Consider the following 16,391-nt stretch of genomic DNA (forward strand, 5'->3'; position numbering starts at 1 on the left):
TATTTTTTATGCTTACCGATGTTTGGATTCGACAAAACTTTTTGATACCGTCATGTGCAGATTACATGCATTTCTGATGCCATTCCACCAAAGTAAACACTAAAAACGCATGTGCATATTTTACTAGCTTATTTTCTGCATCTAATGCAAGTCTATGGAAAAAACCTGAACGTAAAACTCTGTGCACCCCCAAGATAGATTGACATGTTGTGGATTTGAAACACGCACCGCAGGTCAGTTTATGCTGAGTGAAATAGAAGCACAGTGGGCATGAGCTGTCTTTAAATCCCATCCACTTCGCTAGAACTGTAAGACCCTGGTTTTGAAATAGCGAAAATACACAGCATTAAAAGCTTGCCAAGAACTGATAACGGGAACATAGACTTGCACAAGAATCCTGTTCTTAGCTACCAGATCTGGGTTTCCAGTATTTCCTTTTAGTGATGACCAACTACTGTGCCTACCCTCATGACCGGCCCCAGGTTTTCGTGGGCCCTGGGCGAAAGAGTCTCAGTGGGTCCCTTTAACACATACCATGATTCATGATGGACAGATAAGAAATGTAGGTATAGTACAATGCCAAAGATTTCACTTCTTACATTACATGAGTGACATATATTATAAATTCTACAATAGCTCAGAAACTGGACAGTATAGTCTTCCATACAGTATTATAGGCACTACATAAAGCTCCAAACAGTATATTATGGGTACCACATAGTGCTCCATACATAATAATGTCCCCATGTAGTGCTCAATACAGTATAATGGACCCCATATAATGCTCCATCTATATATAATCGTCTAAGGGGAACTTTCGTCTGTCTGTCTGACTGTCACGGAAATCCCGCGTTGCTGATTGGTCGCGAATTCGCCCCTTCCTACTCTCTGTCAGTGCCCCCTCCAGTCAGTGCTCACACAGGGTTAATGGCTGCGCTACACCGCGTTATGCCACGGTGTAACGCAGTCCGTTAAAACTGCTATTAACCCTGTGTGACCAACTTTTTACTATCAATGCTGCCTATGCAGCATCAATAGTAAAAAGATCTAATGTTAAAAATAATTTAAAAAAATAAAAAATCATTATATACTTACGTCCGGCGCCTTTCCCGCTCCTCGCGATGCTCCGGGCCATGCATTGCGGTCTTGCGAGATGATGACGTAGCTGTCTCGCGAGACCCCTACGTCATCATCTCGCGAGACCACAATGCATTCTTGCGATCGGAGCGTCACGAGGAGCATCGCTAAACGCCACGCCTGGATCCGGGGGCCCCCGGAAGGTGAGTATATAACTATTTTTTATTTTAATTTTTTTTTAACAGGGATATGGTGCCCACATTGCTATATACTATGTGGGCTGTGTTATATACTACGTGGGATGTGCTATATACTGCATGGGCTGTGTTATATACTACGTCTCTGTGCTATATACTACGTGGGCTGTGCTATATACTACATTGTTGTGCTATATACTATGTGGGCTGTGTTATATACTGCATGAGCTGTGTTATATACTGCGTCTCTGTGCTATAAAATATGTAGGCTGGGCAATATATTACGTGGCTGTGTTATATACTGCGTGAGCAGTGCTATATACTATGTGGGCTGTGCTATATACTACGTAGCTGTGCAGTATACATGGCTGGGCAATATACTACGGGCTGTGCTATATACTTCGTGGCTGTGTTATATACTGTGTCTCTGTGCTATATACTACGTGGGCTGTGCTATATACTATGTAGCTGTGCAATATATTACGTGGCTGGGCAATAATAATAACAATAATTTTTATTTAGATAGCGCCAACATATTCCGTAGCACTTTACAATTAAGCGGGGACATGAACAGACAAATTCAATACAAGTTAAGACAATTTAAACAGTGACATTAGGAGTGAGGTCCCTGCTCGCAAGCTTACAATCTACAAAGAAATTGGGGGGACACAATAGGTGAAAAGTGCTTGTTATTTCAGGTTTGGCAATTATAATAAATAGGGATTTTCATATAAAGCTGCATGATCCAGTCATCAGCCCGTGTGTAAGTGCAATAGTCAAGTATCAAGTGCAGTTATGTGCATGGAGGGTGTGGAGACATGAATAGTAGGGTGCAGATTCAGAGTAATATTTGGAAGGAGGGAACAGGGTAAAGTTAGTTTACTGAGTAGTTGATGTAAGCAACATTCGTGGTGGTAAGATGTCACAGAAACTCGCCCAGCTGGAATCTCGCTGGATTTGGTCCCTTAATACACTTTATCCCAACGGTCTGAATGAACAGATTAGTTTTGCTCCTTTCCTCTAAGCTGGTGACGGTCTGTCTCTGTTCCATCTGACTGTGTGCATCTAACTTTGAATTGGTTTTAATTTTTTATTTTAATTTTAGGATTATTTTTTACCCTGTTGTGTCCCGTATGTCTTTCATCTCGTCATACTCCTTGGTCCAAGATCTAAATGGCAACCGTATTGTTTGTTCTACTGAGATCATCTGGATGTATTCATGGAAGGAACTCTACATCACTCTACCTGAGATTATTGGACATATAGTATATGTTTGATGTATTGTATTGTATAATGATTGTACTATTTGTGTCCTAACTTCTGCTGCTATGACCTTACATTTATTACTATCTATATGCAATATATCTATTTACTGTCCTAGTTATCCATGCTATATCCATATATTTACATCGGTCTTTTTGTATTGGGCCTTGTGAGTTACCGTATTCGCGTACGCTGTCTTGTACGCATGCGCGCTGTGCCGTGTCTCCCAGCTCTCGGCGTCTTGCGGGTCACGTGTGCTGGGTCATGTGATCTGGCCGCGCCTCCCTGTGACGTGGACGCCGGCCGACAGGGCCCCGCTTTCGGCTGCGAATGCGTCATCTGGGCAGCTGTGTGCGCTTACAATGTTTTAATCCACTCCGCACTTTATGTCCCTATGTGGCACCTTAGATGGGCCTTATATCCTTTGATAGGATATGTATGCCGCAACAATTGTTCTTTTAGCGGCTGCCCACGGGTAGCTTTTGGTTGCCACGGTGATGGGGTTACACTTCCGGCCTATCATTGATAGGTTCCGGTTCTCTATTTAAACGGGCACTATTATCATCAGCCATGCCCCCTGACGAAGGCTCCGCCGAAACGCGCGTCGGGGTGACGTGGATGGTGTAGACGTCTTCCCCACGTGTTATCTTGGTGGCCCTGCATATCGGTATGAGACTGCATTAACCATTTGTGTTTTCTATCATTGTTCAGCTATATGCTATCTCACCATATAGTACCTTAGTCCTCTATATGTTCAGGGTGACCTTTTGGGCTATCATTGTAACACCATGCATGTATGTTCACTCAGAACTATGCTACAATTTTAACAATCATTAATACGTGGGGGTATTAATATAGTACTAGTTTTTCTCACTAAATATTTACTAAGATTTTTTTGAGCCGCCATCGGTCTTCGTCCCATGTTTTTCTTTGTTGGATTGTACATTTGTCCCGTGGGTGTACTCACTGTTATTTCCTGCTATATTGTATGCTTAATAAAGTTTTTCTACTTTTTATTATCTCTGGCCTTTGTTTGATCGGTTTTTTGGTTCTCTGGTTCTTGCCCATTTGTTGTTGTGATTGGCCTATGATATGTCCAGTTCTTTTTGCAGCTACTAATATGCATAGTCATTCATTGACCTCAGATTATATAATTACTCGTTTGATGAAATGCTGCCTTTATGTTCATTAAGATTTTTCCTTTGAGTAGTTGATGTAGTAGGCTTGCTTGAAAAGATGGGTTTTTAAAGCGCGCTTGAATAGGTCGGGGCTAGGTATCAGTCTGATCATCTGGGGATATGCATTCCAGAGAGCTGGTGCAGCACGAGAGAAGTCTTGAGACGGAGGTGCGAGGTTCGGATTACGGGGATGTTAGTCTTAGGCCATTTGTAGAACGGAGGGTAAGTGTAGGGCGATAGACAGAGATGAGAGAGCAGATATAAGGCAGTGCAGAACTGTGGAGGGCTTTATGGGTGAGAGAGATGAGTTTATATTGGACCCTGTAGTGAATGGGTAGCCAGTGTAAACACTGGCACAAGATGGAGGCATCAGTGAAGTGGCTGGACAGAAATATGACCCTGGCTGCCGCATTCAAGATGGATTGGAGAGGAGAAAGTTTGGTAAGAGGGAGACCGATCAGAAGAGAGTTGCAGTAGTCCAGACGAGAATGAATAAGAGCGACAGTAAGAGTCTTAGCAGTTTCAAAGGTGAGAAAAGGTCGGATTCTGGAGATGTTTTTAAAATGCAGGTGACAAGAGCGAGTGAATGATCGGATATAGGGAGTAAAGGAAAGTTCGATGTCGAATATGACCCCAAGACAGCGGGCATGCTGCTTGGTAGTTATGGTTGAACTCTCCAGGGTAATTTCGATGTTGGGTAGAGTGAGGTTAGTAGAAGGGAGAAACACAAGTAGTTCAGTTTTGGAGAGATTTAGTTTCAGATAGAGGGAGGACATGATGTTAGAGACAGCAGACAGACAATCCTTGGTATTTTTAATTAGGATAGGGGTGATGTCAGGGGAAGAAGTGTGTAATTGGGTGTCATCAGCATAGAGATGATACTGGAACCCAAATCTGCTAATTATTTGTCCAATAGGAGCCATGTATAGAGAGAAGAGCAGGGGGCCTAGGACTGAGCCCTGCAGAACCCCGATAGTAAGGGGACGAGGAGAGGAAGATGAGCCGGCAAAAAATAAAGTGAAGGAGCGGTCAGAGAGGTAGGAGGAGAACCAGGAGAGGGCTGTATCCTTGAGGCCTGTGGAGCGGAGCATAGTGAGAAGGAGCTGGTGATCCACAGTGTCAAATGCGGCAGTGAGATCCAGAAAAGTCAGCAGAGAGCAATGACCTTTGGATTTAGCTGTAATTAGATCATTAGAAACTTTAGTGAGGGCAGTTTCAGTGGAGTGAAAAGAGCAGAAACCAGATTGTAAGGGGTCATGAAGAGAGTTATCCGAGAGATAGCAGATTAGACGGGAGTGGACCAAGCGTTCCAGGAGTTTAGAGATGAAGGAAAGGTTAGAGACAGGTCTGTAGTTAGCAGTGCAGTTCTGGTCCAGGGATAGCTTTTTAAGTAAAGGAGTTATGATGGCATGTTTAAATGAGGAGTGAAAGATACCTGAAGAAAGAGAGGTTAAATATTTTAATCAGTTGAGTGGTGACCACTGGTGAGAGAGACTGCAGGAGATGTGAAGGAATGGGGTCACTGTTGCAGGTTGTAGGCCGAGCAGAAGCGAGGAGCTTGGAAACTTCTTCTGAAACAGGCTCAAATATGTCTAGTGAGCTTGAGATGCGGCAGGGAAGGGGATCCAGGCACTGAGGAGATTGGGCTGAGATATCCTGATGGATGTGGTTGATTTTTTCTAGGAAATAAGTGGCCAGATCCTCACCACTAAGATTGGTGATGGGGGCCTGCATATACTACTACTACTACTAGTATTATATACTACGTGGCTGTGTTATATACTGCGTGAGCTGTGCTATATACTACGTAGCTGTACAATATACATGGCTGGGCAATATACTACGTGGCTGTGCTATATACTACGTGGCTGTGTTATATATTACGTGGGCTGTGTTATATACTACGTGGCCTGTGTTATATACTACATGGGCTGTGTTATATACTACGTGGGCTGTGCTATATACTGTGTGGGCTGTGTTATACACTGCTTGGCAGTGTTATATACTACGTGGGATGTGCTATATACTACGTGGGCTGTGCTATATACTACGTGGACTGTGTTATACACTGCGTGGGCTGTGTTATACACTGCGTGTGCTGTGCTATATACTACATGGGCTGTGCTATATACACTACGAGGGCTGTGCTATATACTACGTGGGCTGTGCTATATACTACGTGGCTGTGCTATATACTACGTGGCTGTGCTATATACTACGTGGCTGTGCTATATACTACGTGGCTGTGCTATATGCTACGTGGCTGTGCTATATGCTACGTGGCTGTGTTATATGCTACGTGGCTGTGCTATATGCTACGTGGGCTGTGTTATATGCTACGTGGGCTGTGCTATATTTCTCTGCTGTATCTGTGCATCATGAATCGTGGTATGTGTTAAAGAGGGGGCCCCACTGAGACTCTTTCACCTAGGGCCCTCAAAAACCTGGAGCCGGCCCTGGCTTCACTGATTCGTCATGCCCCACCGGTCGCGAACAATCAGCGACAGGCGCAGTTCGGCTGCAAATTGGCGTGGAATTTGAACCACGCTTCGTCAATTGGTCGCGCCCGGCCGGCCGAATCCTGTGTATAAATTGCATTATTCTGAAAACTTCATAAATAAACTACATACATATTCTAGAATACCCAATGCGTTAGAATCGGGCCACCATTTAGTAGAGAATAATGAGCCTTATATATTGCTCCATACAGAATAATGGACCCTAAATAATGCGCCATAAAGTATAATGAGCCCCATATATTGTTTCATACAGTACAATGAGCCCCATATGTTGCTGCATTTATTATAATGGACCCCATATATTGCTGTATGCAGAATAATGAACCCTATCTATTACTCTATACAGAATAATGAGGTCCATATATAGCTCCATACAGTATAGTGAGCTCCATATATTGCTCCATACAGAATAATGGACCCCATATATTGCTCCATACAGTGTAATGGGCCCCATATAAGGCTCCATACAGTATAATGACCCCTATATAATGCTCCATAAAAAATAAATAGCTCCATATATTGCTCCATACAGTACAATGAGCCCCCATAAATTGCTCCATATAGTATATGATGGGCCCATATATTGCTACAAATATAATGGGCCCCATACAATGCCTCAGTATATAATGGGCCCCATAGAATGCTTCAGTGTATGATGGCCCCCATATAATGCTACATACATAATGGGCCCCATATATTTCTCCAAACATTAAAAAAAATGAAATACTCATCTCTCCTCGCTGGCAGCTGCTCTCCTCCAGACTCCTCAGTGTCACTATCTTCCAGCTCTTTGCACTGTGACTGTTCAGAGCAGAGAGCGTGCTATAGTGACATCATCGTGCCCTCTGACCTGAAACGTCACAGAGTCAGGAGACTTGGAATATGCTGCTGCAGAGAAACAAGGAGAAGTAAGTATTGTAAGTACTGGGGCCCTAAGCAAGTGGGGGGGACCCACTCGTGGGCACTGGGTTCCCTCAGCGTCCTGGTGTTCCCGATGGCGAGAGGAACCTTAACCTGCGCTAGGCCCCGGCACTTACCCGGGTGCTGACGCCGGCCCTGCCTACCTTTATCACAGCCTGGCCAGATAACCCTGCTCCATTAGTCATTGCTGTATTTATTGCTGTCAGTTACTACTTCACGTAATAATCTTGTTTTGTTGGAAAATGTGGAAGACTATTATTACCTGCAGCCCTCAGAGCTAGGCGAAGTTCATATGAAGACATGGTTCCTGATCTATCGGTGTCAAACTGTATAAATAGATTCTAAAACATAAAGGTTACCACAAGTTACTTTTACGTTTTTTCAAGACAATTTGAGAAAATGATTTTGTAAGGCTTTTAGTACTTTACTTATTTAAAGTATACTGTAGCTGAGGAGGTTTCTGAATATTTAGCGACCTGGTAAGCAAGGAAAGGGGAACTTTTATTCAATAAGATATCACATAGAGTTTTATACACGTGTTTGTTGCTGATGCACAATAATTACTGGTACACAAAGCATCATCTATATAACTTTCTCCCCCATTAACAGACATTATTCTCCTAAATTGAGCTTGCCCGCACTAGATGGCATAGGTGGATAGGCAATCAAACCTACTGTACCGCCCCACGCTGTTTTCGAAGTATTAAAGGTAACCTGCCATGTCAAGAAATGCTGTTTACCTGCAGATATTTCAAGAGCAGCACACAGTGGAATCAACCGTCATTATTTCATTAACCTCATTTTTAAGCTATTAAAAATATTGCCATCCTACAAAAAAATCATTAATAAATAACATGTACCATATGACTACATTCTGTCAACATCATTCTTGAAATTACTTGATAAGATGTTAAAATGGTTAAAATTTTGTCAGAAATATTTAATTTTTTTCAATTAAATTTACAAAAACTATATTTTTAGATATCACTTCATTTTTCAGATGACTTTGAGGGGCCTATATGTCGGAAAGCCAGCAAACAAGAGCCCATTTTCAACTGTAGTCAGAAAGTTTGTGTACTCCTTAGGTGCTAATTAAAGCAAACTCATAACTACAAATGAAAATGTACCGTATATTTTATTTTTACTAAAACAAATAAAATAAAAATTATGGTACATTTTGTTTCACCACAAAATTGATTCAGCCTCAAATTTCTCATTTTCACAGGCGTAACAAGTAAAATTGCACAATAGAATGCAATGTCCATTTCTTCTGAGTATGATACTCCACATGTTCTTTCCGATATCCCCACATATGGTTGGAAACTACTGTTTGGACATACAGCAGGGCTTGGAACGGAAGGAGCACCATTTGACTTTTGACGCATAATTTTTGCTAGAATAGATTGTAGATGTCATGTTGTATTTGGTGAGCCTTTGAGATGCCAAAACAGCAGAAACCTCCCAACATTTACCTCATTTGGAAAAATGCAAAACACATCGTCAAGGAATTTATCTACTGCTATAGTAAGCATTTTGAGCTAATAGTTGATTCATAGAATTGTATAACATTTGGCTGTGGAAATTATAAAATAATTTTTTACCCCAAAACTTTTGTTTTAGTTCCCAATATCTCATTTTTAGAATGCTAACGTGATAAATTGGACCAATCAATTTATTAGACAATTACTCCTGAGTACACTGGTACCTAATATCTGGTCTACTGTTTGGACACAGGCTCAGAGGTGAACAAGAGATATTTTATTTTTGGAGTACAAATATGGTAGGAATAAATTGCAGACAGCATGTTGCATTTTCGGAGTCCCCAAGGTGGCAAAACAGCAGAAAACCTCTAAAAGTGACCCATTTGGAAACTACACCTCTTAAAGAATTTATTTAGAAATCTGATGAACATCTTGAACCCACTGGTGCTTCACTGAATTTTATAATATTGGGCCGTTAAAATGAAATATGTTTTTACACTAATGAAACTGATGCTTTAGCCCCAAATTTCTCATTTTTACAAGGGTAACAGGAGAAAATGAACATCAAAATTTGTTTTGAAATTTCTCTGAAGTACGCCAATAGTCCTTTAGTGGTCAGAAACAACTGTTTGAACAAATAGCAAACAATTGTTTCTAGAATACGTAGATTGCTTATGCCATTTCACATTAACCCCTTCTTGAAATGCGCCATAAATGTACAGGGCATGTCGGGTCTCCCACTTTGATGTGGGCCCTGGTGTTGAGCCCACATCTTTTCCGGCACATGCCAGCTGATTTCATCAACTGACATGTGCCCCTAAGAGCCACGGGAGGAATCTCAATTCATCTGTGGCTGTTCACCTGTTAAATGCCACTGTCAATCTCTGACAGCAGCATTTAATATGCTTGTGCCTGAAGCGTGTCACTAATCCCATGGGTTGCTGATGGGTTGGCATGACAACCCGGGGTCTGTAGGACACCTCTGTGGTTGTCATTGCCAGATAGCCAGATTGTCATTGCCAGATAGCTGTAAGTGCTGCCCAGTGGTTGGATCTCATAGCAAATTTTGCAGTTTCTCGGTCCCTTAAAGCAGTACACACCTTATTCTTCAGTCAGTTATACACTTCTTTAATTAAGATATTTCACATATTTTTCTCTACAATCAGTATTTTTGTCTGCATGGGAACAGTAACTTCATGGGCACTGGCACTTTATGAGACCTGCTGCTATTTTTTGGTCTTCCCATCCACTATATTAACTGTGGACCCTTAGCTTTACACCTGTGTAACTCAACTATCCATTATGTCTTTGAATGTGATTTGTATTACCTTTTTCTGTATTGTATAATATTTTTTGAATAAACTTTGTTATATTTTATATTTGATCATTTTTGCTCTTTTTCCTTTGTGTGTTTTGACCAAATACAATAGTACAATTAAATACATTAGAGCTTTTGTGTGTACAAAATGTAATCCAAAAAGTGGGAATTTAAAACATAACATTTAATTTAAATAGTTAAAATATTGGTATTAAAGTAACAACACTCAAACAAACCACACCTCACTAATCACCACAGGTGGGCAAGTGGGATTGTTACAGAAGCCAAAAAGGTGTTGTATTTACAAAGGTTAAAATCCGTCTGGTCATAGGCAGGAGGGAAGTTTGTAGGACCTCAGCATTTGACTGCTCTGATCCCCTCATGAACCCCTTATATGGAAAAAAACGCATCAGGAGGTGGTCATAATGATTAAGACACCCTAATCTCCTCTCTGTATAGGATGATGGCTTTGCACTTGCTGTTCCCGTTGCTTGGATTTAAGGAGGAATGTTGTCTGATGCCTTAGGAAAGCCTGCTACTATTGGGTGAGATCGCTCCTTTTGCAATCTTATCAAAAGTATATGTGGACATGTGGAACAGGTTATGTGTTAATATAGGAGTTTTAAGATATGTTTCTGGCTCAATCATTCCACCCATTCATGCTTAAGAGTGTTGTCGGATTCTAATCTTTATAAACACAGTCTTCAATTATCATATAGGAATATATCAAAACACGTAGAATCTACACCTCCCCCAATAAAATAATTAGGGAAAAAGAGGGTCCATTCAAAAGATAAAATAATAAGTATTTATTTCAAATATTAAAACAGATTTAAAACTTTAAGCAGGACTAACATACAGTGACACATATCAATCAGAAAAAAAAATATATAATTAATCCAAGTGGACATTAGCTCATAAGTTTAATAAAATATATCACTCAAAGTCCTTTTTGGCTATGTTCACACTTTGCGGATTTTGCTACGGATCTGCAGCAGCTTCCCATGAGTTTACAGTACAATGTAAACCTATGGGAAACAAAAAACGCTGTGCACATGCTGCGGAAAAAAACGCGCGGAAACGCAGCGGATTACATTCCGCAGCATGTCATTTCTTTTCTGCGGATTTTCACCTGCTCTAATAGGAAACTGCAGATGAAAATCCGCAGAAGAAACCGCAGTAAAAACCGCGATAAATCCACAGTAAAAACCGCGACGGGTTTTCACTGCGGATTTTGGAATTCTGCTGCGGAAAAATCCGCAGTGGAATCCGCAAAGTGTGAACTTAGCCTTTAGGCTATGTTCACACATAGCGTCGGGTCCCTGCGGGTTCTCCCGCAGCAGATTTGATAAATCTGCAGGGAAAACCCGCTGCGGTTATCCCTGCAGATTTATCGCGGTTTGTCCTGCGGGTTCCGCTGCGGGATTTTTCTCCTACTATTGATGCTGCATATGTAGCAATATGCAGCATTAATAGTAATGTTAAAAATAATAAAATAATGATATACTCACCCTCTGACGTCCCGATCTCCTTGGCGCTGCAGGCGGCGGTCCGGTTCCAGAGATGCTGTGCGAGAAGGACCTTCGTGACGTCACGGTCATGTGACCGCGACGTCACCGCAGGTCCTGGTCGCATAGCAAACCTGAGACCAGACGGCCGTGTGCAGCGCTGAGACTTAAGAGGTGAGAATATCATTATTTTTTATTTTAATTCTTTTTTTTTTTTTACACAAATACGGTTCCCGGGGCCTGGAGGAGAGTCTCCTCTCCTCCACCCCGGGTACCACCCGCAAATTATCCGTTTACTTCCCGCACAGCCCCATGCGGGAAGTAAGCGGATCAATGCATTTCTATGGGTGCAGAATCGCTGCGATTCTTCACAAAGAAGTGACATGCTGCGGGTTGTAAACCGCTGCGTTTCCGCGCGGTTTTTCCCGCAGCATGTGCACAGCGGTTTGCGGTTTCCATAGGGTTTACATGTTACTGTAAACGCTATGGAAACTGCTGCGGACCCGCAGCTGCAAAATCGCCGCGGTTCCGCGGTGAAACCGCAATGTGTGAACATAGCCTTAGGGTATGTGCACACAAAGCAGATTTAGTGCAGAATTGGTGCAGAACTGCAGCAGATTGCAGTACAATGTAAATCAATGTGAAAAAAAAAGCTGTGCACATGGTGCAGAAAAATCTGGGCAGAAATGCTGCAGATTTCAAAGAAGTGCATGTCACTTCATTTGTGTGTTTCTGCAGCGTTTCTGCAAGCGTTTCTGCACCCCTCCATTATAGAAATCTGTAGTGGTAAAATCTGCACAAAAACTGCACAAAAAACGCATAAAAAACTCACAAAAAACGCACCTGCGGATTCTGCCAGGAGATGCAGATTTAGTGCGGAAAATTATGCACCACATTTCCTACGTGTGCACATAGCCAGTGTGTCCAGGTACCGCCCATAATTACCATATAAAATGCATGTGCAAAACAGTGATAGGGCTTTCTTGTGCCTGACGCTACATAAAACCAGAGAGATTTTGCACTCACTGAACAGAACAAAAGTGAAACATACAGTACTTGTGGATACTCACATAAGGTGCCTGATAGCTAATGAGGTAAAAGATTTAAATGCCACCACCCTGACGACGCCGTTTCACCAGATGCTTTTTCAAAAAGGGGGCTTACAAGGGGATTAGGGACTCTAATCTTTGTACATACAACACCTTTATGGCTCTGTAACATTCCCATTTACCCGCTTGTGGTTACTAGTGAGGCGTGGTTTCTCTTTGTGTATCTTTATTTTAATACCAATATTTTAACTAATTAAATTAAATGTTATGTTTTAAGCCTCCATTTTTTGCTTTACCTATGTTAGTGTTAAGCATTCCGATACGGAGTTCTGATATTTTTAAGATATCAGATACCGGAATCGGAAGTTCCTATAGAGCAATGATACACTATAATGGAGTGTGGGCGTTGTGTGGGCGTAGACTGCATCTGTGTGTGCAGGTGGGGTCTGTGCGTGACCGTGGGGGGGTCTGTGCCGGCTGCCGGGGGTCTGTATGGGCCTGCCGAGGGTCTGTGCGGGCCTCTTTGGGGTCTGTGCGGCCTGTGGGGGTCTGTGCGGGTGTGCAGGCATCGTCCAATGGGACTACAAGTCCCATCGGGCTATGCCTGCTACAATGGAAAGCCTACAGCCTGCAATAACCATTCTGCCGCCTCACCATCGCCAGAGCCGCCGCCTCGCCCCTACCTTCTTTCTCTTCCCCACTTTCCCATAGACTAAGTCCGCAAGGACAGGGTCCTCTTCCCTCTGTACCAGTCTGTCACTGTAAACCTGCTTACTGTAATCGATATCTATAACCCTGTATGTAACCCCTTTCTCATGTACAGCACCATGGAATTAATGGTGCTATATAAATTATTAATAATAATAATAATAATAATAATAATAAATAATAATAATTGACACATTAGCCAATGATGGGATAGTAGTAGTCCCATAATCCGGCTAATATGTTGAATGTAATAAAAAAAAAAAAAAAAACTACATATAACATACATACTACATACAGACTACATACATACTACATTCAACATACTACATACATACAACATACATACTACATACAACATACTACATATATACAACATACATACATACAACATACTACATACATATGGAGCGCCCCCAGACACAGGGCCACAAATCACTCGGTACCGGTCCTTTCTACTCGGTTCTGGGGCTGTCACGGTGGCTGGACCCGGTCGTGACCCTGCTAAGGGGCATCCAATGAAAGGGGTAGTACAGTCTGTCAAGGATTCATGACGCCACCTGTGGTGTTCGGTCAGGGTGACCGACGCTGCTGTGGGGTCCGCTGGGGTGATGGAATAGCAGCCGGATGGTATACCTTCCCACAGGTGAAGTAAATCCCCAGAGCTTCCCAGTAAGGTGGATGGTGATGGTGTGAGGTGCAGGCAATAACGAGGACACAGGGTTGCAGTCTCTTTACCTTTTACTGAAGGCTTCAGTACACTCAGTCCAGAGCACATTCAACCAGGCTATCAGAGACCGGCCGGTCCGATGGGCACATCTAGAGTTTCCCTCGCAGATGGAAATCGTTGCCTACCAATAGCGCCTGTGTGTTGTAGTTCTACCCTGCTGAGCATTCGGAATAGTCCTCACAACTGCTGTTCTCCTTCGTTCGTTCTCTACAGCTTGCTCTCTCTCTCTTTCGTTCTTTGGTTCCAGATGTTGCTAGTTTCTAATGTCCCCCAGATATAGTATGGCTAGGACGCCACCTGTTTGACGGGAAGGCTTGGAGGTCTTCCGGGACCCTAGAGACGCCCCTCTCCCAATGTTGCCCCCTATGTCTTCGTAGGTGTAAAAGATAGACAGCCAACCTATAATCAACTGTCCAGCGGAATTTGAAGTAAGGCCTGAAGTCAGTTACTCTTACGGTGATCCGGCCACTGACTACGCGCCTCAGTAAGATGTTGCCTTCCTCTCTCGGCACGACTCTTACTGGCTCTCCTTTGTGCTGATCTCGTTTACACTGTTCCACAATATTCTTCCCCTCTTGTCTCTTTCTTAGAATACCGCCGCAAGGTGTGCAGGCGCGGTTCCGTTACGTTCTGTTCTGTTCGCTAGGTGCCTGCCAGGTTCCCACGCCTGACAGGGACCCCCCTGTGTCTTCTCCCCGCAACACCCCCTGCCACGGGATGTTGCCTGGTTCCAACCCAGTCAGCTTCTAACTAACTTCCTCCCCAGCCCCTAGTTTTACCAGTGTGGGGAGTGGCCCAATAAATAAAGCCTTTTTCTCCCCCTAGTGGCCAGAGTGTGAAGTGTAATGTGTTCTGGTGATACCTGGTCAGGAGAGCTCCTTAGTGCCATCGGACGTACCGCTACTCGCCATGGGGCCATACTGCAACGACCAGGTCTCTGGGGCGCTGCACATACAACATACTACATACATACTACAATCATACTACATACACACAACATACATACTACATACAATACATTCATACATTACATACAATACATACATACAGACATACAGTACATATAACAGAGTACAAGAGTACATACTCACCATCACTTGTCATTTTGATCCCCGAAGCCAGTGTCACCTGTAAAAAAGATTAAAATAGCAAACAACCAATATACTCCCTGATCCGCAGAAATCCACGAGTGTCCCACAACGATCTCCCGTTGAGAACAGCAGCATCAGCAGATGCGAATGCTCTCTAGGGGCTCCAGGAACACAATGATGGGAGGAATGTATCTTTCCATACTGTATTCCTCCGCCGCTGTAAAAAAAATAGTCCCTAGTCTTACTTTTGGCATTGCTGTGTGAGAAATTTTCCCACGCAGCAATTGCCATAAAGTGAGACTTTGTCCTAAGGTAACCTCTCAGTGATGCACTGCAGGAGCCATTGTCTCCTGTCAGTGTGTCACTGAGGGTCCTATAGAGCAGTGACATCACCCGATGTCACAGTTCTATAGGGGAGATCGTCGGGGGACACTCGTTATTAATTGGACTACGGCGGACAGGTAGTATATGGTTTATTATTTTACGTTTTTTGCAGGCGCTGAAGTATGGTAAGTATGGTTAAATGAAGAATATTAAAATACTTAGTATTTTACATAGTATGTATGTAGTATAATAATAATAATAATAATTTTTATTTATATAGCGCCAACATATTCCGCAGCGCTTTACAAATTATAGAGGGGACTTGTACAGACAATAGACATTACAGCATAACAGAAATACAGTTCAAAACAGATACCAGGAGGAGTGAGGGCCCTGCTCGCAAGCTTACAAACTATTAGGAAAAGGGGAGACACGAGAGGTGGATGGTAACAATTGCTTTAGTTATTCGGACCAGCCATAGTGTAAGGCTCGGGTGTTCATGTAAAGCTGCATGAACCAGTTAACTGCCTAAGTATGTAGCAGGTATGTAGCCCGTAGTATGTTGTATGTTCTACGTATGTAGTATGTTGTATGTATGTATGTATGTATGTATGTAGTATGTATGTAGTATGTTGTATGTATATATGTAGTATGTATGTAGTATGTATGTAGCATGTATGCAGTATGTATGTGTTTTATTTTTTTTTTACATTCAACACATTAGCCGGATTATGGGACTACTGTCCCATCATTGGCTAATGTGTCAATCACTGCCGTTGTAGCAGGCATAGCTCGATGGGACTTGTAGTCCCCCGGCAGGCCGCAGAAACCCCAGAGAGGCCCGTACAGACCCCCAAGAGGCCCGTATAGATCTCCGGCCGGCTGCACAGACCCCAGAGTGGCCCGTACAGGCCCCCGGTAGGCCGCACAGACCCCCCGAGAGGCCCGTACAGACCCCCAGCCAGCCACATAGACCCCCGAGAGGCCCATACAGACCCCCGGCAGGCCTGCACAGATCCCCGGCAGCCCG

The 16,391-nt window shown here is 43.0% G+C and overlaps 1 protein-coding gene across 1 annotated transcript in view; it reads right to left on the reverse strand.

Moving 5' to 3' along the window:
• CAPN9 (calpain 9) overlaps positions 1-16,391 on the reverse strand; it is a 333,928-nt gene that overhangs the window by 69,239 nt on the left and 248,298 nt on the right. The window contains exon 17 of the mRNA XM_069769442.1: positions 7,418-7,496. Coding sequence (XP_069625543.1) covers positions 7,418-7,496 — 79 coding nt within the window. The remainder of the gene's footprint in view (positions 1-7,417; positions 7,497-16,391) is intronic.

This window comes from Ranitomeya imitator, chromosome 5 (genome assembly GCF_032444005.1).
Source record: "Ranitomeya imitator isolate aRanImi1 chromosome 5, aRanImi1.pri, whole genome shotgun sequence".
Classification (NCBI taxonomy): domain Eukaryota; kingdom Metazoa; phylum Chordata; class Amphibia; order Anura; family Dendrobatidae; genus Ranitomeya; species Ranitomeya imitator.